Below are 26,548 nucleotides of genomic sequence, written 5' to 3' on the forward strand. Positions count from 1 at the left end.
AGGGGAGGGTAGTTAGGGGCAAACAGACTGGCAGGGGAGCAGTTAGGTATCAATCAGGCTGGCAGGGGCGTGGTTAGGGGCAATCAGGAAGGCAGGCAGGCGAGCAGCTGGGAGCCAGCAGTCCTGGATTGTGAGAGGGATATCCAACTGCCCTCGAGGGGTCCCAGATTGGAGAGGGTGCAGGCTGGGCTGAGGGACACACACCCCCATGCACGAATTTTGTGTACCGGGCTTCTAGTCATTACATAAAGTTTTACTGGACAGAGCTACTTTAGACAAAGGATTTTAACTTTATAAACTGTGCCCATGTTTACAGGAAATGGGGAAGGTGGCAGAGATGAGTGGGTAATTTAACTTCTAAGAGACATTATAATTACTGCTACTTATGACTGTTACTACTGCTACTGCACTAATGATGACAACATTTATTGAGCATTTACTATACACTAGGCACGTTTCTAAGTGCTTTGCATGTATTAACTAATTTAACCCTTCCCAAACTCGTACTTTATTCCCATTTTACAGATGAGAATACTGAAGCAAAGCTCCTTTCAATAACTTGCCCAAGGTCACAGAACTAGTAAGTAGCGGGGCCAGAATTCCAACCCATTTTCTCTGGATTTAAAACTCATTCTCTCAGCCTTTATACCAGACTGCTCTTCATGCATACTGATACATTCATTTTGAGTAGTTGCCACAAACAAGTCAGATACCTTAGAAGGTATGAGTGTTTTAAAGCTGGAAGAGCAGCTCTTTCCTAAATCTTAATTAGGTAAGCTACAGACCTAGAGTAGACAGAGAGATAAATACATTGAATACCAGGCTATTCCTATGACCCCTTTTTCTCCACCAGGCTCTGGGTCACACTCTATCTCTACTACAGCACCCTTTATTGTTCTCTGGACTCTCCCAAGGAAAGGTAAGCTGGGGCCAGTGACCATGATAAATCAATCCTGAAGGATGATCTTAGGTAAGGGCTTTCCAAAATGATGTCTCAATATCTTTATATTGTAAAAAGCCAAAATCTCCCCCTCTACTTATCCCAAGGAGTGGGAGAACTCCTTCATCCAGCACTTCCAAGGTCTGTTTTATGACACAAATAGAAGCTTTAATTTCAGTATCTTACTTAAATATCTGCACAACTAAGCAGGGTTGTACTAAAAGTTAATTTACTCATTCTCCTCCACCTCAATTTGTAAGGCATGTAGGGAAAAACTACCATACAAGAACAAATGAAGCAGGGGAGAGAGAGGACACAGAATTCAACATACAACCTCAACATGTAACATACAGTAGATCAGAATTAAGAGGTCACAGACATGGGTGTATCAAATTTCCTATGACCCAATTATGCACATAATATTTCATTATTTGTTGCAAATTAGAGGCCTTCATAAAGAGTCTCTACTTTTATTATTTCCAAAAATCTACATATTTTATATTTTGAATTTGTTTAAAGCAGAGGGGCTTTAATTCCCCTTCCAATTATCTTTTTAAAAATATATATGTTTTTATTAATTTTTAGAGAGAGAAAGGGAAAGAGAGAAACATTAATGAGATAGAAATGTTGATTGGCTGCCTCCTGCACGCCCCCTACTGGGGATTAAGCCCAAAACCTGGGCATGTGGCCTGACCAGGAATCCAACCAGTGACTTCTCAGTGCATGGGACAATGCTCAACCAACTGACCCACACCAGCCAGGGCACCTTCCAATTAATTATCTTAATGCAAGGTCCAGATCAAAACAATTAAATTTATGGTGAGGTCAGAGAACTTTAGCAACTTCTATATCTTAAATAGCTTCTTTAGCCAAATGGAGTTCTGGAACGCAAACAATAAATCTTTACCAGATTTTTTTTTTGGGGGGGGGCATACAAGAAAATTCATGTTCAATTATATACTTTTATTCATTGTCTTAAAGTTCTAATTACGAATAAACTTTCTAAAATAAAACCCACATGACCATACATCCTTAGACAAGGGAAACAACTAACTTAGATATGGAATAGCCCTGGATAAAACGTCAGGCCCTGAAGTTTGAAGAATTACACCTATGTGCATGCAGCTCATCCCATACGGTAGCTAAAATAATGTCATGCAATTGTTTAACAAATTATTATTAAAACACACCCCACTGCTACATTAGAGACTGACTGAAAATCTTGCACAATATAGGGTACTCTGATAACAGCAGACCTTCCATAGTTAAAAGGCCCATCATCATCATGGTGACATGAAATAAACACCCTCCCCTCAAGAAAACTTACAAATTAAGGTTTACACTCATTAGGACATTTCTTGGCCTGCTTTCAAAATAATGAGGCTACTGGGCCTCTACACAAAGTCTAAATATCGCTGTATCACCAAAGTGGAGTGTTGCTCCCATGTAGCTTCTCACCAAGCACCACAGGACAAAATGTGCCTATATCAAAATCGGACAGACACGTTACTCAAGCCTATTCCTCCAGAGCCAATGTTCTCCTCACAGGCTTTATTCCCCAAACATAGCAAAGGCCTCCTAATCAACACAGCAGATATGATCAATGGAGCAAATTCAAAACAAGGCACAAGCCAAAAAGGCAACTGTGGGAAACTGGATGATCAGATAGGCACTCTATGCACTGAACTAGCATTCCCTAAAATTGCTAATTGGTTCAGATGTTTCCCAAGATTCCTATGAATCAGAAGAAAGTTTCACATGCAAAAGACAGTGGTAGAATTACAAGGCATTCTTGTTTACTTTTGCAAAGAAGATGGCAAAACAGTGAAGCAATTCTAATTCTGGTTTGGTTTCTGTTCCATTTCCCCACAACTGCAGTTTCTATTCATTTAGAACCTAGGGCTAGAAGAGTAGCTCAACTGTTCGACACAAGATAAAACAAGAACATGTTTTTATTGGGGAATGTATTTTATCCGTGACTAAAAATTATTTTTATATCTCCAGACTATGATCTTTATTTATTAATATCATTAATTTATTGTTAATATGTTATAAATAACTAGAAGCCCAGTGCACAAAATTTGTGCACAGGTGGGGGGGGGTGTCCCTCAGCCCGGCCGGCGCCCTCTAGCAGTCCGGGAGCCCCCAGGGGATGTCCAACTGACGGCTCAGCCTCTGCGCTCGCCAGCCATGAGCCCAGCTTCTGGCTGAGCGGTGCTCCCACTGTGGGAGGCACACTGACCACCAGGAGGCAGCTCCTGCATTAAGTGTCTGCCCCTGGTGGTCAGTGTGGGTCACAGCAACCAGTCGTTGCGCTGTTCGGTCGAATTGCATATTAGCCTTTTATTATATAGGATAGTTACATTCCCCTACAGCTGTAGTTCTTAAACTTTAGCTACATCAGAAGTAGTTGGAGGTCTAGTTACAACAGACTGCTGGGACACCCTTTTGAGTTTCCTATTTAGGAGGAAGGGGTGGGGTCAGAGATTACATTTCTAACAAGCTCCCAGGTGATTGATGTTAGGGGACTAGACTTTAAAAACGATATTGTAGAGAGTTAAATAACCCTTGACAATGCTCCAATAGGACTTAAAAAGGCATGCAGTCATCCCTTTGCCTTATATCCAAGTTTAGATGATTTTTCTTCCTTTTTTTTTTTTTAATCCTTACCTGAGGATATTTTTCCATTGATTTTTAGAGAGAGGGAAACACAGAGAGAAGTATCGATGTGAGAGAAACACATCGATTGGTTGCCTTCTGCACAAGCCCCAACCAGGGCCCTTGACCAGAATCAAATCCAGGACCCTTAGGTCCGCAGGTCGATGCTCTATCCACTGAGCCAAACCAGCTAGGGCTAGATGATTCTTCTTAATCCTGAATCTATCCTTAATTTATTCTGTGCATCCACGTTGCAAATGATTATATAAAAGAACCCTTTATTTTGATAGCAGAGTAAGGATGAGGATCCAAGGTCGGTTTTCCTTGACAAATGCTTTGATTAAAGGGGCACTGAAAGGAACTACTTTAACATTTTCAATCTACAAACATTTCCCTGGTTGGCCTCATCTACACGTCACTGAACCCACACTCTGCAAAATAAATTTTAAAGTGTGTTCCACCTACTGACTTTCTGGCAAATCACTTTAAGACTTACATACAACAACATAAGTGACTCTGAAAATAGAAAGATTTAAAACTAGGAATTAGGGACTTATAAGAGGTAAAGTTTGAAAACAAGAAAATTATGAGCATGAAAAATTTAACTGGGACTCACTAGCGTGCCAATGAGTCTAGAAGAAAGGTACTGGACAAAAACATCTCTACTTCTCTCATGAAATTCTGGAATGTTTTTGTGTGTGTTTTTCCTTTTAAAGGGAGCATGGTCTAAATTGCTTCTTAACCAGCAGTCAAAAATTTTTCCCTGAATGCTTTCAAATTATGTTATAGTAATGATGCCAAAGGGGACATTAAAGAATGAGTAACGGTACTGACGCTTCAGTTCATACTCTCCATTTCATATTAACAACCTTCACATGTACTGACTTTCTCAGGGTAGGTCCAATGACAGGCATTCACTCCATATGTACTACACTATTCCTTCCCACACAAAACTGGCCTTGAGGGCAAAATGAGACCAGACAGATCAGATTAACAACAACCTTACCTCACAGTTTCTTTTGTGTGGGTACTTTCCTGCACCAGTGAGGAGCCTTGAGTTGGTGTGTGCACGGGAGAGAGCTGGGGGGAAAAGATTACTTTTGCTGATAGGACCCAAGCTGGGTCTTGGGAAGCTTATCAAGCCTTGGGCTAGATAGAGCTGTTATTATGGCGGTGTGTGAAGAGACTGACCTTGATAGCAAGAGTTCAGAGGTCAGGAGAAGAATAATTTGGAGAAGCATTTCCCAGAATACCACATTAGCATCTGAATCAGAAAACCTAGAGGGCACAAGAGGACATGCTGGCACAACTTAGGAGGCAAGAGACGCTTTAGCTTTTCTTTAAACTACTGGAGTTAACATTTAACTGCTTACATATCTATAAACTGTTTTAATTTAACACTTCGTAATGGAAACAAGAAAAGCGTGTTTCACCATTTCCTGATTTGAGGGATATAGAGGTAAAAAGAAACTGAGAACACATCACAGTTCATGAGTATAAAAGAACCTTCTTGGGCTGTAAACATCTTGAAGACAAATAACTATTCAGAATGGTCTCCAAAGTAGGCAGCCAGGACTACTGGGGTTCTATCTGGAACACGTATCAATTTCTCTTCTGATGTTGAAAATACTTCCATGTTAATATCAATATGGCCAATAATAATTACAATAAGTCTTTGCATTTAGATGCCCACAGAAGATACAAAAATATGCTTAGTGTAAAGAAGGAAAGTAGGAGGCAAATATAAAGTTATTCTTTGGCAAAGTCACTACAGAACCTCTAACTACAGCTCTAAGACTTGGTTCTAATCTAATGTGCTCTTTTAACTCAGCCTAAAATAGGGATTTCAGTTAGTCACCAAAGACATGGTACTGGAATCAAAAGAACTAAGTCATTCTGCATAGACATGGCTCTTTTCAGGATCTCTGCCAGCACCATCGCTTTCCAAGTGGGGCTAAAGGCCTTCCTAGGGGGAGGAGTGGATGGGGAGGGGACATCCAGTGTCTACCTCAATTAGCATTTAGCACACTGTGTTGAAATTAATCTAGTTAGAGTCTCCCAGTAAGATTATATGTACTATGCTAGAGAACAGAAACTATTTTTTCTGAAAAAGTTTACTGAATTGAATGAACCAACCCATGGAAGCAAATGGTTAGGACCCTCATGAGTGGGAATGATAACTGATTCCAGTTAATCACAACCTACACTGGAGGCATCAGTGGGCCTTTCAGCAGGGGAAAGGTTAAACACTTCGAAAGTTTAATTGATCCACACTCTTTTTTTTTATTTTATTCCTCTGTTGCAACATGGCCAGAAATTTACTGGTTGATATCAAAAGAACTCACTGATATAAAACAAAGCTCATCTGGATCCCAGGCTTCAGGGCACATATTTTTATTATTAAAATTATACCCACATCTTTATAAACATCACTCCCTGGGTCTTTAACAGAATATCCAAAACAAGAGGAACTTTTATAATGGGCATAAGAAACGTTTAGATCCTATATAACTATATATGCCACAGGCAGGGACAAAAGAAATTCCCTATTGGCATTGTTTTCACTTCTAAACAAACCCACACAACAGACCCAGGCCATTTGATGAATAGGGTAGCACTTATCAGCTAAAAATTAACAACATGAAAACCAGTAATAGTTCCTTGTTACCATTTCAAGTAGACTTTTGATTCATTTCTGGGAAAGGAGAGGAGGTCCAGAGTCTCAGTTTAATCTGATAAATTGTTAATTGCAGGTCTAAGTAGGTGGTGGGGGGGTACTCTTTGTAAGTGGCTCTGTTTAGAAGTGAAAACAATGCTGCTAGTCATACAGTGTCTGGCCTGGTGTCAAAACAGGAAAATCGTAGTTAGGCGGGAGAGAGCCAAACTGAAATAGGCATAATTTTATTTATTCTCTCCCCCAAAGTATGGAAAGTTTACCCAGATTTGTGCTATGCAAATTTTCCCACTCTTCTCTCCGGCAGGAGAGAATGTGTACCCACCTTAGAAAAGCATGTATTCTGGAAAAATCCCAGGATCTGAACTTTATAAACAAACAAGAAGGATTCCTTCCTTTCCTAGGGGAACCCACTGGCTCTGCGCTCATTCACATCTCCCGAGACCACCACAGATCCAGGCTGTTCCAGGATTGCATAGGGCTAGAGGAGACAAGGAGAAATCACCAACTCATAAAGGAGATTAACCAGGACCTGGCCCATGGATCTGGAAGAAGCTAATACAACATAGAATTTAGCCACCTAAGTAACATCTTATGCCTTGTTCATAGAGATTAGCATATGTAAGTGGTATCTGAGCAATTGGGTGTCTTCCTTCTAGGAAAATAAAAAAATGTAGATGGAGATTCAAATACTTCGTAGTTATTTTCATCAAATATATAATCTTAAAAACAATCAGCCTTAAAAATAAATTATAACAAATTGTTAACAGAATCCTAATTGTTAGCTTGCTGCTTTTCTCCTCACAAATCAGATTTCCTTTTAATTATAAGTCCTGGCTCTATGCATATTTTATAACTTATTTTAAACATCCCATCTACTCTCTTGCATTACCAGTTATTTTCTTCTTAGTTCTTTATATTTTCTTTGTATTGATTTATCTGTTTATTCTGTCTTTCCCTTATAGACCCTGTTTCTTGTTCACACCTGTATCTCTAGTACCTATAACAGCACTGGGCATAAACATTCAATAAATAAAGACATGAAAATGAATAAACAAAGCAATGAATGCCGTCACTTTTTAAGCTTTGAGAACTAGAGGATAACTATGACCACTCTCCACTCCTTATCTAGTACTTCATTTGCTACATCCCTCTCCATCTGAGTACTGTATTGTATATAATCTGAACAAAAATTATGAAAGGTTGGTATTATCATCTCTACCCTAAAGGTGACACAAATGAGATGTTAAATAATCTAAAGTCACCCAGTTACTAAGCAACAGAGATCTGGATGCAAACCTGTGTTTGCCTGGCACAAAAATCATGCTCGTAATGGTATTACTAACTAGCCTCCTTCCCTCTCACAACATAGTCCTACCATCACTTTAGGTCACGAGGTTCTTAAATAATGAGTAGTATTTTTAATTATTAGCCAAATAGTCTTTCCTCCCCAAATCTCAGATCTTCCTACTAGAGCAGAACTAAGTGAATGGAGAAATCGCAGGGATACTTACATCTAGAATATTTCTTCAGGTTGACAAGTAAGTCTTAAGTAAGAAATGAGTGCTTATGTCTACAAACAAACTTATATAACCCAAGTACCCATCAATAGGAGAATGGTGTAAAAATAAAGTGGTATAGTCACACTGTGGAACACTCATAGCATTTAACTACTGACAGATGAATCTCAAAACAACAACAACAAAAAACAAGATGAATCTCAAAAAAAAAAATCTGTTAGAAGTCAGAATAGTGGTTACCTCTGTGGAGAGTGGTATTAGCAGCAGAGGGGCATGAGAGAACTTTTTGAGGTGATAAAAGTATTTTGGCCGAAACCGGTTTGGCTCAGTGGATAGAGTGTCGGCCTGCGGACTGAAGGGTCCTGGGTTCGATTCCGGTCAAGGGCATGTACATTGGTTGCGGGCACATCCCCAGTGGGAGGTGTGCAGGAGGCAGCTGATCGATGTTTCTCTCACATCGATGTTTCTAGCTCTCTATCCCTCTCTCCTCCTCTCTGTAAAATATCAATAAAATATATTTTTAAAAAAAAAGTATTTTGTATCTTGATCTAGGTCTGGGGTGGGGAACCTTTTTTCTGCCAAGGGTTATTTGAATATTTATAACATCGTTTGTGGGCCATACAAAATTATCAACTTAAAAATTAGCCTGCTATATTTGGTCAACCATTTAATTAATTCACCCCTGATGCCTTGGCAGGGCCAGACCAAATGACTTCTTGGGCCTTATATGGCCCACAGACTGGATGCTCCCCACCCCCGGTCTAGGTGATGATCACATGGCTGTATACATATGTAAAAAGTCTTTGAGTTGTATACCTAAGATTTGTTCATTTTACTATATGTAAATTATGTCTTAATAAAGTATTATTAAGAAGAAAAGAATGGCTAGTTCAAAGCTGGTAGAGTGAATTATAAACCCGGTTTACACTGTTGTCACATGCCATCACCTACTACTTTCACCAGTAAACAGAAATAGCAGCAAACCAATGTCAGAATTAAGATTCATGTGAAGTCTTCAAGAACACATTACTCACTTAAAATGTACCCACCCTGTAACTCATATATGTAAATCAAACAGTTAGCAACATTTCAAGATTGGGCTATGGGATTTCAGAAAGCTTACTAAAATGGGAGAGAAGGCAAAAAAAGAACACAGTGTAAAAACCAACACATCAAATATAAAATCCATAATTCATAATCACTTTGAGAGAACTATGAAAAAGAGGAAATTATCAGGGCACTGCTTTTTTTTGAAAAGTATAATCAATTAAAGCATAGTTCAAGAGTTCATCTCCCAAAGAAGAAATGAAAGGTAGCTACTGAGATTTGAAAAGACAAAGAAGCCTCCCAGAATTCAAGTTAATATTTTTAAGTTAATAAATGACCAATTACAATTCTCACCCACCTAGAAAAAACACCCTGTAGATTCTTTACAAAATCTCCTCAAATTCACAAGAGCTAGAAAACTTGAGCAATGGGCCTGATCCTGATTATATAGAGAATAAAAATCAATGTGCTCTAGGCCTGAGTGGGTACATGGCACTGCTGAGTGTCCTGGAAACCAACAGTCATTCACGGGGAAGCAGAAGTTAGAAATGACTTCTAACTTCTTTTCATTCTCCCATATAGGATTAGATTTCTACAATTTCATTCAAATGTAAAATAAAGTTAATATATCTGTGCACTGGAGATATACAGGGATAGGGCATCAAGCAAAATGAAGTTTATTGTAGTCATAAAACACAAAGTGCTGTCGGGGGCGATTATGTGGACATCTGAGAATAAACAGAGACACTACATAGTCTGAGAGCAACTGAAAATTGCTATGTTGAGATGGTAGGCAGACAGGATCACAATGTAAGATATGAAAGCTCAGAATTCTAAGGAGAATCAGTGCTTATTCTCAGCGACACTCTAGATTTCTGTCTCAAATAAGAAAAGGTTTAAAGGGTTTTAAGAAAGGATAGAAAAGGCTCATGAGTTGGACCAAATGAATAAAAGTTAAAGGACGCTGGATTTTCAACATGGAGAGAAAAGGCTAAGGTCAGATTTTAGTATATTCTGGTAATCAATACATTTGATAATCAAGAAAAGATCCGTAAGGTAGAATTAACTGGCTTTCACATTCACAAAAATATTAAAACAGTGAGCTCAATGATCTGCTTTTCGACCAGAGGATAGAAGCTTACAGTGTATTTGAAAGGCAAGTATATCCTCTGGTTACATGGTTCAGTCTTTACCAGTTGATAAGCATCCACTTCTCCCGCATCTCCAGAGACCTGGCATTCTCATAACATATTTGCATATAATGGTAATTTTTAAAAATGTATAAAGTCCTTTAATGTAAAACAGGATCTAATGATTATGAGTATACTAATACATTATTCTAAAAAATTCCACATGCAGCTATTTCAATGACAGCAATGACACCTGGGACCTAAGCCAAGGGAAGAAGTAGGTGATCTTTCCAGAACAGACTCTCCTGTGGGCTGTTTTGGTTATACCTTGTGCCAGGTATCAGTTCCAGACTTACTTGTTTTGTTATTTCCTGATGCTATAACCCAAGGCTCAAGGAGGGCAGTAGAGAACCAAAAACTAAGCTTTTTCACTAGACACAGAACAAAAAGCTTCATCCATGGATCCAAGAGCCCTACATGCATCTTTTAAAAAATATATATATTTTATTGATTTTTTACAGAGAGGAAGGGAGAGCGATAGAGTTAGAAACATCGATGGGAGAGAAACATCGATCAGCTGCCTCCTGCACACTCCCTACTGGGTATGTGCCAGCAACCAAGGTACATGCCCTTGACTGGAATCGAACCTGGGACCCTTGAGTCCACAGGCCGACGCTCTATCCACTGAGCCAAACTGGTCAGGGCGATTTTTTTTTTTTAAATATATTTTATTGATTTTTTATAGAGAGGAAGGGAGAGGGATAGAGAGTTAGAAACATCGATGAGAGAGAAACATCGATCAGCTGCCTCTTGCACACCCCCTACTGGGGATGTGCCCGCAACCAAGGTACATGCCCTTGACCGGAATCGAACCTGGGACCCTTGAGTCCGCAGGCCGACGCTCTATCCACTGAGCCAAACCGGTTTTGGCAGGGCGATTTTTAAGGTATGATTTACACAGTCAGAAAAACAATGATACTGTGGGCAGTTATCTCTGGACAGTTCTAGCACTTTCCAGCTGCTAAGGATGTCCTGGCTTTCCTACAGACATCCAATATAACCAATACTTTTTCCTGCCCCTGACTCCAAAAGTAAACTAGCTTTTCTGAAGGATTACTCAGTGATTTTGGAAGATGTGATTATTCTTTTAGGGAATAGTCTTAAAGGAACAAAAATATTTCCATTAGAGCTTCTTATTCTGTATAGCTAGAAAGATCCTGATTGTGTTAGGTCATAATACAAGAGATATGTTGTCTGCTCTGGCCTATGTGGTTCAGTTGGTTGAGTGCCGTCCTGTGCACTGAAAGGTCACTGGTTGGATTCCTGGTTGGAACACATGCCCAGGTTTGGTGCTGGATCCCTGGTCAGGGTGTGTGCAGAGGCAGCCAATTGATGTTTCTACCTCACGTCGATATTTCTCTCTTCTTCTCTCTCTCCCTCTCCCTTCTTCTCTCTCTGAAATCAATAAAAACCATATTTAAAAATAAAAGATATGTTGTCTTCAACATCCTGCTCCCCACCAAAAAATTTTAAGAGGCAATCCATATCGATGTTTAAGAATTCTCTAAGCTGTGAAAGGTTACTTCAGATGACATACTTTCTGCTCGATATCCTTTCCTGACTCTGATGGTAGACATACTGGCCAGAGAGCTTAGCTGTTCCTCCCAAATTCAATGGAATATAAAGGAACAAGGGCAACTACAAACCAAGAAAAGGAAATCACAGGAAAAGAAAGAAAAATGCACCACAGAAAAGAATTTTAAAAGGGGGAAGGGGAATAATTTTACAGTGGAGGAATCTAATAAACACTATCTCAGTCAGGTGATCAAAGTTAACAACAGGGATAAGTCGTGTGGACAGTATGTACCCTTGATATGATGTGACAAGAAGGGCACTTTACCTCCATGGTCTTCCTCCCCAAAACTTGTAATTCTAGTCTAACCACAAGAAAAACATCAGACAAACCCAAACTGAATGACAGTCCAAAATATACCTGACAGTACTCCTTGAAACTATCAAGACCATCAAACAAGAAAGTCTGAACTACTGTCACAGCCAAGAGAAAAATTAAGGAGACACGAAGACTAAATGTAATATATCCTCGATGGGATCTTGGAACAGAAAAAGGACATTAGATTAAAAAAAAAAAAAAAGGAAGTCTGAATAAAGTATGAACTTTAATTAATAATAAAGCATCAATATTGGTTCATTAACTGTCATAAATGCACTATTAAGATTAGATGTTAACAATAGGGAAAACTGGAGGTGAGGTAGATGGGAACTCTCTGTTCTATTCTAAAATTACAAAATTTATTTTAAAAATGGAGAAATATGAAATAAATTATAGAAAAGATAAAACTATTCACAGCATAGCATAGTAGAAAATACAGACTTTTAGAGACAAAATCTTGTGTTTCAATCACTGTTCCATTACCTATTGGTTGTGTGATCTTTAGTAAATTACTAGGTGATTCTCGAGCCTTTGTTTCCTCATCTGTAAAATGGATATAATAATAGTGCCAACCTAAATGGGTTGGTTTGAAGGTTAGAGAGTATGTACGCAGAGTCTGGGGTAACCAGCACCCTACCTCTAAGCCCTCTCCATAAGCATTTCCTCCGACAGTAGACCACTACTGACTGACTAGGGTAAAAGCAGTAGCTAAGATTGCAAGGAGCAGCCATCCTTCTTCCTTAACAACAGTTAAGGAGTCCATTTTGGCACATTATACACCTACCTAATAGACTGTGATAACAGAGTGAAGTCACAGATTGCACAATAAGAAAGCAAGATGTCTTAGGCATCCAGGATTTCCAAATTTAGCTAGGTTTAGAATCAACTGGGACATTTTCTCTCTCTCTTTTATTGAGAGAGAGTCTCTCTTTTATTGAGAGAGAGTGAGAGGGAGGGGAGGGAGGAAAGAGAAGGGAGGGAGAGAGAGATATCATTGTGAGAAAGACACGTCCGATTGGTTGCCTCCCTCACACACCTGACCAGGCCAGGGATCAAACCTGCAACAGGTACATGCCCTTGACTGGGAACCGAACCCATGACACTTCAGTGTGGAGGAATGGGGTTGGGGGGCGGGGGGGAGAGACAGCAACACTCTAACCACTGAGAGCACCACAAGCCAGGACCATTTTCTCTTTTTTTAAAAGAGAAAATGCACTACTCCATGCACTACTCTATCCCCAATCCCTTGAGATTATGTGAGTCAGTCTGCTGTGAGGCCAAGGAATCTATAGGGTGGGCGAAAGTAGGTTTATAGTTGTGAGTATGGAAAACACAGTTTATTCTTGTATTATTATTTGTTAACTAGAGGCCCAGTGCACGAAATTCGTGCACGGGGGAGGGGGTGTCCCCTCAGCCCGGCCTGCACCCTCTCCAATCCAGGACCCCTCAGGGGATGTCCGACTGCCTCTCACAATCCAGAACCGCTGGCTCCTAACCGCTCACCTGCCTGCCTGCCTCATTGCCCCTAAACAACTCTGCCTGCCTGACTGCCCCTAACTGCTCCCCTGCTGGCCTGATCAACCCTAACCACCTCTGCCTTGCCCCACACCCGGGACCCAGGATTCCCTCCTCTGGCCAGTCACAGGCACCCGGGACCTGGGCTTCCCTCCCTCTGGCCAGCCGCAGGCACCCAGGACCCAGGCTGGCTTCGCCCGGAGTGACCGCAGCCGCAGGGGACCATGGGCAGGTGGCTTCGCCCAGGCCGCAGCCTCAGGTTCCCGGGACCACAGGGCGGGCAGCTTATCCCTCTCCCGGGCCACAGCCTGGCTGGTCCCCATTCCTCTCTCGCAAGTTCATTTGTGCTTGGCTGGTCCCCATTCCTCTCTCCCCAGTGTTAAGTGTCTGAGCCGTGATGGCATGAGGGTGTGATGACCATTTGCATATTAGCTCTTTATTATATAGAATTATTGTATTATTTTCCATATAAACAACTATAAACCTACTTTTGCCTCACCCTGTATATTTTAAGTAAGCTTCCCAGTGATTTGGAGAAAAGTGATCTGCTATGTGGTTTTTAGAACAGTGGTCTTGTCTCTTCCGCTTTTTACAGAGAAGGAAATCGAGACCCAGAAAATGAAGAAGTGATTAGGTTCAGAAGCAAGTAGCTCAGGAGTGGCTAGGCCAAGATTGCAACAAGCATCTAGTCTGTGTATCTCTCTCCTTGAGTGTGTTTATTCTAAAACAAAGGGCCTGAACCACAAGCCATCGCTTGGAATTGCATGTGTGACTGAAAGAGAAGAATCTCGAAAGAAAAAAAAGAAATCCTTGGGAAAGAAGATTCTATGGGGAGAATGTGGTGGGAAAATCAACTGTGCTCCAGGACTAGTTAACCGAGATGACAGGCTGAGCTTTAAATCTTGACCTACCATTTATAGACTCTCCCAATATTTATAGACTCTCCTAACTGAAATGGATGTGGGCTAATATTTAAGAAGTTTTGAAAATCAGACCACCACTCTAATTCTAAGTGTAAGAACTTCTACTTGAAAACTTTATCTTGATTTAAAGCTACCAAAAAAGGCTGTGACTTACGATATTACATATTAAATAGATGCCAAAATTAGCCTCAGTTTGAATAAAGAGCATCTTAGAAACATGTGGTTTAAACATTAGTCTTTTGAAATACCTACCCCAAGAACTGCTCATTTGATCTGGGAATTGACCACAGACTGAGTCAAACTAACTGATTAAGAACTAAGGTGTTACCTTAGGATAATACTGGAAGGGAAACACCTGGCAAAGACTACAATGTACACAATTGTACATTCATAAGCACTGGCCAGGATTTCCAACCGCTTCTGTTCTGTCCCACCCTTTCTTTCTTTCTTTCTTTCTTTCTTTTTTTTTGAGTGATAAAGCAATCAGTAGAGAACTGCCACCAGCTCCCACATTTAGCCATTCACCAGCATACAGTAATCATATACTTTTCCTTTCGATAAACGGTAAATGTTCCCATCTATGGCCAACTCCTCCACTTGTATAGTAGATTCTGCCCTGCTCACTACTCAAGGACACTGCTCTAACAATTCTTCCTTTCAATCCAAATCATTCCCAACAGCATATAAATATGCTATATAACCTGCCATCTTAAAAACACACACAAAAACAACCTGTTAATCCTACATCCATCTCTACTTGGCATCTCATTTCTCAGCTCTCCTTTATAGCAAAACTCTTCAAAAAAATTAATGTATTGTTTATACTACTGTCTTTCAACTCCTCTCTTCCCATTCTTTTACAAAAAATAGTTTGTTGATTTTTAGAGAGAGAGGAAGGGGAAGGGAGAGAGATAAAAATTGATGTGAGAGCACAACATCAATTGGCTGCCTCCTGCATGCCCCCTACCAGGGATTGAGCCTGCAACCTGGGCATGTGCCCTTGATCGGGAATTGAACTGGCAACTGCCGGGTGCATGGGACAATGTCCAACCAACTAAGCCACACCAGCCAGGACTCTTCCCATTCTTTTATAACCATTCCAAACAGGCTTTCTTTCTTATCACTCATTGAAAATACTCTATTAGCCCTAGCTGGTTTGGCTCAGTGGATAGAGTGGAGGCCTGCGGACTAAAGGGTCCCAGGTTCGATTCTGGCCAAGGGCACATGCCTGGGTTGCAAGCTCGATCCCCCCCAGTAGGGGGTGTGCAAGAGGCAGCCAATCAATGATTCTCTCTCATCATTGATGTTTCTTTCTCTCTATCCCTCTCCCTTCCTCTCTGAAATCAATAAAAATATTTTAAAAAATACTCTATTCAATTCAAGGTCAATTCTCGGTCCTCATATAACTTGACCTCTTGACATGGTTGATTATTTCTTCCTCTCCAGAAAACATTTTCAAGTATGGTGGCTTCCAAGACACCACATTCTCCTATTCTAGTCTTTTGCTATTTCCTCCCTGATCTCCAAATGCTGGAGTCTCCCAGACTTAACCTCCTCTTCTTCACTCACTCTCTTGGTAATCTCATCCAGTCTCATGGCTTTAAGTCCATCTAGACGCTAATGACTCCCTTTTGGCTATCTAGGCAAATGTCTCCAACCTGCACATCTCCCTGGAACTCCAGACACATAATGTGCATTTCAAAGTTAACATGTTTCAAACTGAACTTCTCCTCTCTCCTGTACTTTGGGTGACAACCTTGACTACCCACCATCTTACCTAGTTCAGTTAATGGAAATTCCATTCAAATGCCCAGACAAAAAATCCTTAGAGCCATCCTTTTTTTTTTTTTTTAAAAAAAAGGATTATTTAAAATCTTTTTTTTTTTTTTTTTTTTTAGAGAGAAAAACATCAATTGGTTGTCTCCTGCATGACCCCTACCAGGGATTAAGCCTGAAACCCGGGTATGTGCCCTGACCAAGAATTGAACCAGTATTCTTTCAGGATGTCCAGTACACAGGATGCTGCCCAACCAACTGAGCCACACCAGCTAGAGCAGCCGTGGGCAAACTACGGCCCGCGGGCCGGATCCGGCCCGTTTGGCTGTTCTATGCGGCCCGCGGAGCCAAAAGAGCGGAGGGTTCTCTTGCTCTCCCCTCCGCTCCTTTACTTTGAATTTATATTAGTTCACACAAACACTCCATCCATGCTTTTGTTCCGGGCCTCTGGTCCAGTTTAAGAACCCATTGTGGCCCTCGAGTCAAAAAGTTTGCCCACCCCTGAGCTAGAGCCATCCTTGACTCCTATCTTTCTCTTATTTAAAAATATATTTTTATTGATTTCAGAGAGGTAGGGAGAGGGAGAGAGAGATGAGAGAGAATCACTAATTGGCTGCCTCCTGCATGTCCCCTACTGGGGATCGAGCCCGCAACCTGGGCATGTGCTCTTGACCAGAATCGAACCTGGGACCTGTCCGTCTGCATGCTCTATCCACTGAGTCAAACTGGCTAGGGCATCTCCTCTCTTTCTCTTTCTCACTCCACATCCAAACCGTGGGCAAATCCCATCGGCTGTAGCCAATCCATCCAGTTTTTATCTTTTTGTTAACACCAGTCCAAGTCACCATCATTTCTCATTTCTCACCTAGATTACTGATGCCACTTCTTAATTCATCTCCTCATTTCCACACTTGCCCTCTTACACAGTCTTCTCAGAAACCCAAATGACCAGCCATTTCACTCTGACCTTTACAATGGCCAGAAAGGCTTACATGGATGCAACCCTCTCCTTCATTATTTGTCAAACCTCCTCTCAAAGTATAGTCTCCTTTGTTCACACTGTTCCAGTCACACTGGATTTCTCATGATCCCTTGACTATCCCAAGCACACTCCCACCTCTGGATCTTTGCACTAGTTATTCTCTCTGTGTGGAATGTTCTTTCCTTAGATATCTACATGGTTCATTTCTTGAACCCAGCAAGTCTTTGTTCTAACATCACCTTCTCAATGAGGTCTACCCTGATCACCCTAGATATAACCACCCCCCATTCTAGAGCCTTCCTTACCATGCTCTAATTTTGATTCAATAGCATTAATCATCTTCTATTACATATTTATCTTTTTTGGGGGAGAAGGGGATTGATTTATTCTGCTTAATCTGATACAAGAATCATGGCTAAAATGGTCTTAAATAGTCTTGAGTGGCTTGTCATTCATGGGCAAAAACGTATAGACAGAGAGTGGAAGGGAGAGCAAGAGTGAGATAATCTAATTAGCGCTAATGCTGGCAGTGGTCCAACTGGAAGTGTGTGATAAGGGCGCACTCACCATCAGTTACACGTCCTGCATATGTGTGCCCTCTCTTCCAGGAGGGACAGCGTTAGAGCTCGTGATGATTTATTTGCAAGTGGTAGGAGGAAGCTTTACAGAGCAGAGCCAATATGCCTTGCCTCCTCAACGGTAAATGGAGTTAATGAGACATATCTTCAGGCCTGCCTGTGGCCCAAGTTCCAGTTATCTTTGAGGCAAAAGGGAAGGCGCAGATATGCACACATGCACTATATTTGTCATTTTTTTTATATCTGTGTTCCCTCATTTGAATTTAATCTCCATTAGAAGTGGAACTTTGGTCTGTTTTATTAAGTCATGTATCCCTGGAATCTAAAACAATACCAGGCACAGAGTAGGCAATCCATAAATATTTGCTTCATGAACAAATGAAGAATTAACTGAACAAAGGAACGACTATGCTGTCATTTAAGGGAAGTCAAGCCCTGTTTTAAATGTCAAACTCTCAAAACAACTAATGACTTAATACCACCACTTAAACGTTTGAAATGTTTAAAAATGAAACTTCTTCCAAATATTTATTCTCCACATTAGCAAACACTAACTACTTAGCTGCACAAATCTGAAATATAAGTCAGCCGGTTTGACCCTCTCACCCTCCCATATCCAATCTATACAGAAGTCCCATTAATTTTAACATGAAAGTTCAGCTCAATTTCATCCACTTCTATCTCCTCTATTAGGACTCTAGTCCAAGCCATCACAGTCCTCATCTGTACTATTTTGATAGCCTATCTGTTCTCTTTTATTTTCTTGCCTACTTCAATCTACTTCCTTCACAGCTGCAAAAGTGTTCTTTAAAATGCAAATCCTATTTAATAAAAGCCTAGCATGCAAATTGACTGAACAGTGGACCAGTCGCTATGACGCACACTGACCACCCAGGGAGCAGATGCTCAACACAGGAGCTGCCCCAGCCCACAGGCCCCAGGCCAGCCAAGGTGGATGCCAGCGGGGGGCCTCGTTCAACCCACCAGTCGCCCCACAGAGGGAGGTGACTGGCAGCAGTGGTGGGGGGCAGGGCCAGCGAGCTGGTGGTGCAGGGCCCCCCCAGCAATCGCCCCGCCAGTCACCCCAAAGATCGGCCCTGATAGCCAGCCAGGCCTAGGGACCCTAGTTTGGTCATAATGCTCTCCTCTGCTTAAAATCTCAAATGTTCACAAAACTTGGTCTGTGAGTGAGTTGGCTCCTGTCTACATATCAACTCCACCTGTGCCACTCTATTCCTTGATCATTATGCCACATCTACAAAGGCCTGCTTTCGGGTCTTCCAGCATGTCTGATTCTTTGGTGCCCCTGAGTCTCTGTACATGCTGTTCTCACTTTTCTCCACTCTTCATCCTTTAGATCTCAGTAAAAAATGTTGCCTCCTGTTTAAAGTAGCTCTCCCCCTCTTTGTATCTCATTCCTTGTTTGTTCCCTTAATAATTTCTCAATTTGCTTGTTTTTTGTTTCTTCCCCACTGTAATATAAGCTCCATGAGGGTAGGGACCACAATAGCAAGTGTAAAAGGCAAGAGGATATAGATGCCTCTTTGGAAATATCTGAGAAGTATAGCTGTATGAATGTCTCTCTCAGCTCTAAGAGCTCTCATTCCAATACTCATCACCCTCCAGATGGAGCATGTGTATGATTTCAAAAGGAATTAATAAAGACAAGGTTTCAATGCAACTTGCATTAATTTCAACAGCTATGGACCAAACTATTTCTCTCCCAAAATTCATATGTGAAAGCCCTAATCCCAATGCAATGGCATCTGGAGATGGGACTTTAGGGAAATAATTGGGTTTAGGTGAACTCTCGAGTGGCAGGGCCCTCATGATGGGATCAGTGTTCTTACTAAAAAAAAAGAAAAAACACCAGGACACTCTCTCTGCTATGTGAGGATGGAGCAAGAAGGCAGCTGTCTGAAAGCCAGGAAGACCGCCCTCACCAGCACCCTGATCTCAAGACGCCTAGCTTCCAGAATTGAGAAATAAATTTCTGTTGTTGAAACCAACCAGTCTATGTATGATATTTTGTTATGGCAGCCTGAGCTGAGTAAGACACCAACCAAATAAGAATGCTCCACTCAAAATATAACCACATAAACATGTAAAAAGATACCTGGCACAGTAGCAATGTCTATCAAGATTCCCACCCCATACTGTTCCACTGCTTGTTTGATGCTCTTTCCCAAATAGCTACATATTTGAAGACTAAATACTGTTAAAGCTATTGCTTTAAATGCTCCACACTTGTAAATACTCAAATGCTAGAGGAAGACTTCACAGCTGGCACGAAAGGGTGGTGAGTAGCACCCTCCCTCAGGCACACTCCCCTACCCACCCTCCATGCACTAAAACGGGTGACTCAGGCACACCAAGACATAGAAACACTGTTTTATTCAGAAAGACTCACTGATGTTTCAGTTAGGAAGTAATTTTGGCTGGGACTCATGATAGCATATAGAAACATTTCCTCAGGCAATCTTCCCATGGGATTTCTGTCTAAATGAGACTCTCAGGGGCTCTTTACTAAACTATTGTTTGTTTGCTTTTAAGTATAGACATTTCAACAATCCGAGTTTTCCCCTCTAAAACTAGGTTCTAACTGTAGATTAGAGTGGTATAGCAACTAGATTCTTTGAGATACTTTGTTAGAAAATTACTTTAAACATTCCGGAGCTTACATGATTTAAGGGAAGTCAAGCCCTGTAAAAGGAAACAGGCTAACACTGTATTTTTAAAAATTCAGTTGTTTCTCTGATACTTTCTACCTTGGAAATCTCAAAACACTGTCTTAAAAACAGTGGTTTTAAAAAAGCACTGGGACGGGGGGAGGAAGGGGAGAAAGATAAAAAACACCACTCATTTCTATCTATTAGGGAGAAATAAGGAAAAATAAGCAAAGTAGTTGGCAACAGTTATGAAGATCCCAAAATCAGAGAGCTCCACTTTACAAAAAGAGCTACACCTATGCCAAATAATCAAAGGTATAAAGTTTGGTTATATAATGGAGACAGGCCGTATGAGCATTTTGCAAATGGAACAATTAAAGCTGCTCTGGGGCCTGGACACCAAGTACAGGCAGTAAGTTGGGTAAACTGAACAGACTCTACATTTTAGAATCTGTGATTCCAAATATTAATCAATATTGTACTAAGAGCAATAGGAGACAAAGGGCTAAAAAAGGAAACTTTCCAATATACAAATTTCTGAGGGCCCTAAAATAGTACTAACTCTCAACATTTTTTAAAGATTAACACTTGTTCGTCTTTCTAATCCTATATAATAAAAGCCTAATATGCAAATCGATTAAATGGCAGAATGACCGGTGGAATGACCAGTCGCTATGACGCACACTGATCACCAGGGGGCAGACGCTCAACGCAGGAGCTGCCCCCAGCCCACAGGCCCCAGGCCAGCCAAGGTGGGGTGCCAGCAGAGGTCCCCGATCACCCCGCCGGTCGCCCCACAGAGAGAGGTGACCAGCGGGGCGGGGCCAGCAAGTGGGCAGTGCCATGCCAGCCAAGGCAGGTGCCAGCGGGGGGCCCCCCAATCGCCCAGCCAGTCGCCTCACAGATTGGCCCTGATTGCCAGCCAGGCCTAAGGACCCTACCCGTGCACAAATTTCATGCACCGGGTCTCTAGTACTTTTAATAAAGAGCTTCATCTGTACAACAGTGAGTCCCACCTATGAGTATCCACTGTCACTGTGCTCCTCCCTCCTCTATTTGACTATTGCAGCAGGTAGGTATAGGAGCACAAAGCTTGGGGAAGCAAATTGTAGCTGTTTTGATTCCTGGTCAGGGCACATACTCAGGTTGCGGGCTCGATCCCCAGTGGGGGGCATACAAGGAGCAGCCAACAGATGTTTCTCTCTCATCAATGTTTTTATCTCTCTATCCCTCTCCTTTACCCTCTCTCTAATATCCATAAAATATATTTCTTTAAAAACCTCATGTCTCCTTACTCTTAGTCCAGTGCCCGTTCTAATACACCAGGTTGCCTCCCATTTAATAATCAAAGTAGTAAATCAAGGCTGAAATAAATAGGAAATGTGCATAAGAAAAACCTGAGTCACCTTAGTCCTGGAGTTAATTCCAAACTTGAAAAGCCAAATGACTACACAATGGAATACTACGCTGCGGTAAAAAAGAAGGAATTCTTACCATTTGCAACAGCATGGATGGAACTGGAGAGCATTATGCTAAGTGAAATAAGCCAGTCAACAACATAAACTGATGAACAAAAACAGATCCAGAGACAGAGAAGCATCGATCAGACCGTCAAACCTCAGAGGAAGGCAGGGGAGAGGAGTGGAAAGGGTGAGAGATCAACCAAAGGACTTGTATGCATGCATATAAGCCTAACCAATGGACAAAGACACCAGGGGAGTGAGGGCATGAGAGGGGGAGTGGGGAGGCAATGGGGGGAGGGTAAGGACACATATATAATACCTTAATCAATAAAGAAAAAATAAATAAAGACTGCAGAGGAAAAAAAAAGAAAATAAACCTTATTTTGGTTAGTCCTTTTCTGAAGAAGAAAAAAAAAAAGAAAAGCCAAATGAATATTTGGGAAAAGCCTGCCAACAAATCTAGCAGAATACTTCATACTCAGTGGGCTCTATTTCTCTATTACATCAGCCCCTCAAATCTTATAACTGTGCCTTTTCAAACTGATATGCCTCATGAGTGCAAAAACAATGTTTTTGTTTTTGTTTTTACCCCAAGAAAGTTTAGGTTTTAAAAAAAAGGAGAAAATAATCACGTTTCTTTCTGCCAGAATTTTGGCATAGTGGGACTATGCAGGAATGCATCTAGTGTGGAATCTTCCCACACTCTTGAGTTAAGAGTAACCAGCAGAGGCATGTTCCATACACTCCCCAAATATCTGAGCTGGAAACAACAAAAGATATTCAGAGATCTTAGCCCTGGGACAATAGCTTCTGTCAGTCAACTACAGTTCTTAAGACTCTGTGTTTCTGCTTCAACTTCATACCAAAGAGCATGTTACACCTGTACAAGTACTTGAGAAAACCACGCAAGTGAATTCATACAGTAGTATATAACAATTTTGGCAGGGCACCAATATGAATGATAAAGTATAAATTTCTTTTAAATTCAAAGATTTTTACACAAGCATATTACCCTTAGCATTTACATAGCATATTGGACAAAGAACCTGGGGCCCCAATAACCTGCCCTTAAGACCAACACCAAAAAGGATTGTGGCCCTAGCCAGTTTGGCTCAGTGGATAGAGCGTCGGCCTGTGGACCAAAGGGTCCCAGGTTCAATTCTGGTTAAGGGCACATACCTATGTTGCAGGCTCCTTCCTGGCTAGGCCCTGGCCAAGGCCCGTACAGGAGGCAACCAATCCATGTGTTTCTCTCACATCGGTATTTCTCTCTGTCTTTCCCTCTCTCTTCCACTTCCTTTATAAAAATCAATGGGAAGATATATTTGGGTGAGGACTGGGAAAAAAATAAAAGGATTGGGCAGTTTCCATGCAAAGGGAATTACCTGGTAAGAAGGCAAAGATGAGCATTTTATCTCTTACCTGAAGCCAAAGGTCGGATCCACTCTTTGCTATTCAGGTCAAGTCTCCAGAGGTCATTGAAGGCAGCATTGCAGCTGCTCTGGGTACAGCCTCCGAACACATACATAGACTGATTAGCATCATAATAACATGCACCTAGAAAGAAAACAATAAATAACTGATGTTTAATTTTGAGGCTCTTTTAATACCTTAACTATAGCCCATATCTTTCAAAGATCAATTATTTCACAACTCTTTTACCAGGTACCAATTTTCTATAACCAGCCTGTTGTCTTCAGGTTGGTCAGTATCACGCTAACCTTTAAAGTAAGTCCCAGAGCCTTAGTTGGTTTGGCTCAGTGGATAGAGCGTTGGCCTGCGGACTGAAGGGTCACAGGTTCGATCCTGGTCAAGGGTACATGCCCAGGTTGCGGGCTCGATCCCCAGTGGGGGGTGTGCAGGAGGCAGCCAGTCAATGATTCTCTCTCATCATTGATGTTTCTATCTCTCTCTACCTCTCCCTTTCTCTCTGAAATCAATAAAAATATTGTAAAAAATAAAATAAGGCCCAGAGAAAATGTTATTTCTGAGCACACTAAAGCAAAGTGACAATGATGTTATTAAATAAGACAGTATAACTCCAGCAAGAGCACACAAGAATTCAGATTAAGGGTGCTCAATGAGTGAAATTTTAGCACAGCTGCATAATGAACCTCAATCTGTATCACCTGCTAGGGTTAGGGAAAGATAGTCAGTGCTAACAGATGTATTGTCCCCACATTTCTCTCCTCCAGTCTTCCTCTTATCGTTTTTGTTTTTAAATGAAACCCAAAGCACAAACCAATAAACAAATCTTTATATGAAGGAGAATGACAGAAACTTTTAACCAGTGCCATGAAATAACCACACATAAAGACCAATGTAGCCCAGCCAGCGTGGCTCAGTGGTTGAGCATCGACCTATGAACCAGGAGGTCACAGGCTCAATCCCCGGTCGGGGCACATGCCCAGCTTGCGGGCTCGATCCCAGTAGGGGGCATGCAGGAAGCAGCCGATCCATGGTTCTCTCTTATCATGGATGTTTCTATCTCTCTCCCTCTCCCTTCCTCTCTGAAATCAATAAAAATATATTTTAAAAAAAAGACCAATGTAGCTCAGAGATCTCAGGAATAGTATGGACACAAAACAAATGAGAAAAAAAGCATGAAAGTCATTAAGCTCCTAGGTATAATCAAAAGCCACCAAAACAGGCTAGTTGGTACTGAACAGAAAACAAGTGCTGTAACATTGAAAGGGCCACAAGGTCTCTGAGAAGAGTCTTTTTATTTTATTTTTTTATAAAGATCTGATATTTATTTATTTTGTTAAGCCTCATCTGAGGATTTTTTTTCCCCGTTGATTTTTAGATAGAGTGGAAGGGAGGGGGATCGAGCTTGCAACTGAGGTACGTGCCCTTTACTGAGTTACAAGCTCTTGACGGTAACTGAATCCAGGACCCTTCAATCTGCAGGCTGACACTCCAACCACTGAGCCAAACTGGCTAGAGCAGAAGAGCCTTTTAAATTAGTTGATTATATACCAGTTAAATATATACCTCACCAATGGGCATTATTCTGAAGAAAAGAGGCAATGATTATGAGAGGTGCTGTTCCTTTAAAAGTTAGGAAGATCAGAGCTAGAATCTAGATAAGACGCTTGAGAGCTAAGTTCTGTTACCTTGCTTCTTTCTCATTGAAACCTCATTTAGTCTCTATCCTTTGGAAAAGATGACCACATTCCGTATACTCTTGCATTTAGCATCCTGGATCTCAGGAAGAAGGCCGAGCAAAACTTCCCTTTCTATTCACTTCATGCATACCAGTGGGAAAAAAGACCTCTCAAAGTTCATGTGAAACTAGGCTTGAACAGTTAAGGGTCACATAAAGGGAAGGGGAAAGGGAAAAGAAATTGAGAGATTCAACCCATATTGCAGGGTTTCAGTGATCATTCAGCTTATTTTTAGGTCTAGTTCGATTTAGCATGCCACTGTTTTTAAGAACTCTTCAGCACCACTTACTCAAGTTTAGAAAAAGGGAAATGCCACTGCTATAATTACCTCTGTAATATGTACTAACTCTGGGAATAACCCTTCCTTTTTTTCTTCTTAACTGAGCCCACCCTATAGGCCTTTTAAGGAATCTCTACACTAGGAAGGCCAAGTCAGAACATTGGATGAGTTAAGAGCCAATAAAGCAGTGTGTCTAGTCACTTACACCCAGTAATCTCAATCAGTGGAAGAAGTACATCCAAACCATCAGACCTCTGACACTGCAGTAATGGAGCTGCACACTTTTCAAATTAACAAAGAAATTAAAGAGAATAGAGATGTGAAGAAATGAAATACTATCGTCCGGCGGGCATGGCTCAGTGGTTGAGTGTCGACCTATGAACCAGGAGGTCAGGGTTCGATTCCTGGTCAGGGCACATGCCTGGGTTTCGGGCTCAATCCCAGTGGGGAGTGTGCAGGAGGCAACCAATCAATGATTCTCTCTCATCATTGATGTTTCTATCTCTCTTTCCCTTTTCCTTCCTCTCTGAAATAAAAATATATTTTTTTAAAAAAGAAATACTGCCCTAACCGGTTTGACTCAGTGGATAGAGCATTGGCCTGTGGACTGAAGGGTCCCAGGTTCTATTCCAGTCAAGGGCATGTACCTTGGTTGCGGGCACATCCTCAGTAGGGGGTGTGCAGGAGGCAGCTGATCGATGTTTCTCTCTCATCGATATTTCTAACTCTCTATCCCTCGCCCTTCCTCTCTGTAAAAAATAAAAATATATATATTTTTAAAAATAATAAAAAATAAAAAAAGAAATACCATCTAATCATCAATAGGCTCACACCTGCAAAATAGTCATTATATTCCCAGAACTCAAACACACTATAATGGTATATGAAGATTTAAGTGATCTCACAACTTCCACTGACTGTCTTTGTCTTTGAAAATAACTTCTAATCTATATCTAAATCAGTTTTTTAAATCCACATCCCAACAATAAAGTCTATTGAGAAGTAAAATCCTATGAAATTACATTGCCCATGTCTCAGATTTATTAAAAACTACAAACAGCAAAGGATCAAATTAGATGACATTAGACAAACAAAGAGAGTAATTACTGAAGCCATATTTTAATCTCCACTAAAGGAGCTAAATTAAGCTTCAGATATTCTGGTCTTCTCACACCTTTCTTGAACTAACTATTCCAACAAATGAAAAAATTTTGAACTGAACCAACTAGTGACAGGCAAAAAAAGAACATTCTTTTCCTCTTGATAATCCATACT

The 26,548-nt window shown here is 41.1% G+C and overlaps 1 protein-coding gene across 1 annotated transcript in view; it reads right to left on the bottom strand.

Moving 5' to 3' along the window:
- Positions 1 to 26,548, bottom strand: part of FBXO42 (F-box protein 42) — an 88,848-nt gene that overhangs the window by 16,701 nt on the left and 45,599 nt on the right. The window contains exon 4 of the mRNA XM_080655293.1: positions 23,249 to 23,383. Within this exon, the coding sequence (XP_080511419.1) occupies positions 23,249 to 23,383 (135 nt within the window). The remainder of the gene's footprint in view (positions 1 to 23,248; positions 23,384 to 26,548) is intronic.

This window comes from Plecotus auritus (assembly GCF_963455305.1).
Source record: "Plecotus auritus genome assembly, chromosome: 2".
NCBI lineage: Eukaryota > Metazoa > Chordata > Mammalia > Chiroptera > Vespertilionidae > Plecotus > Plecotus auritus.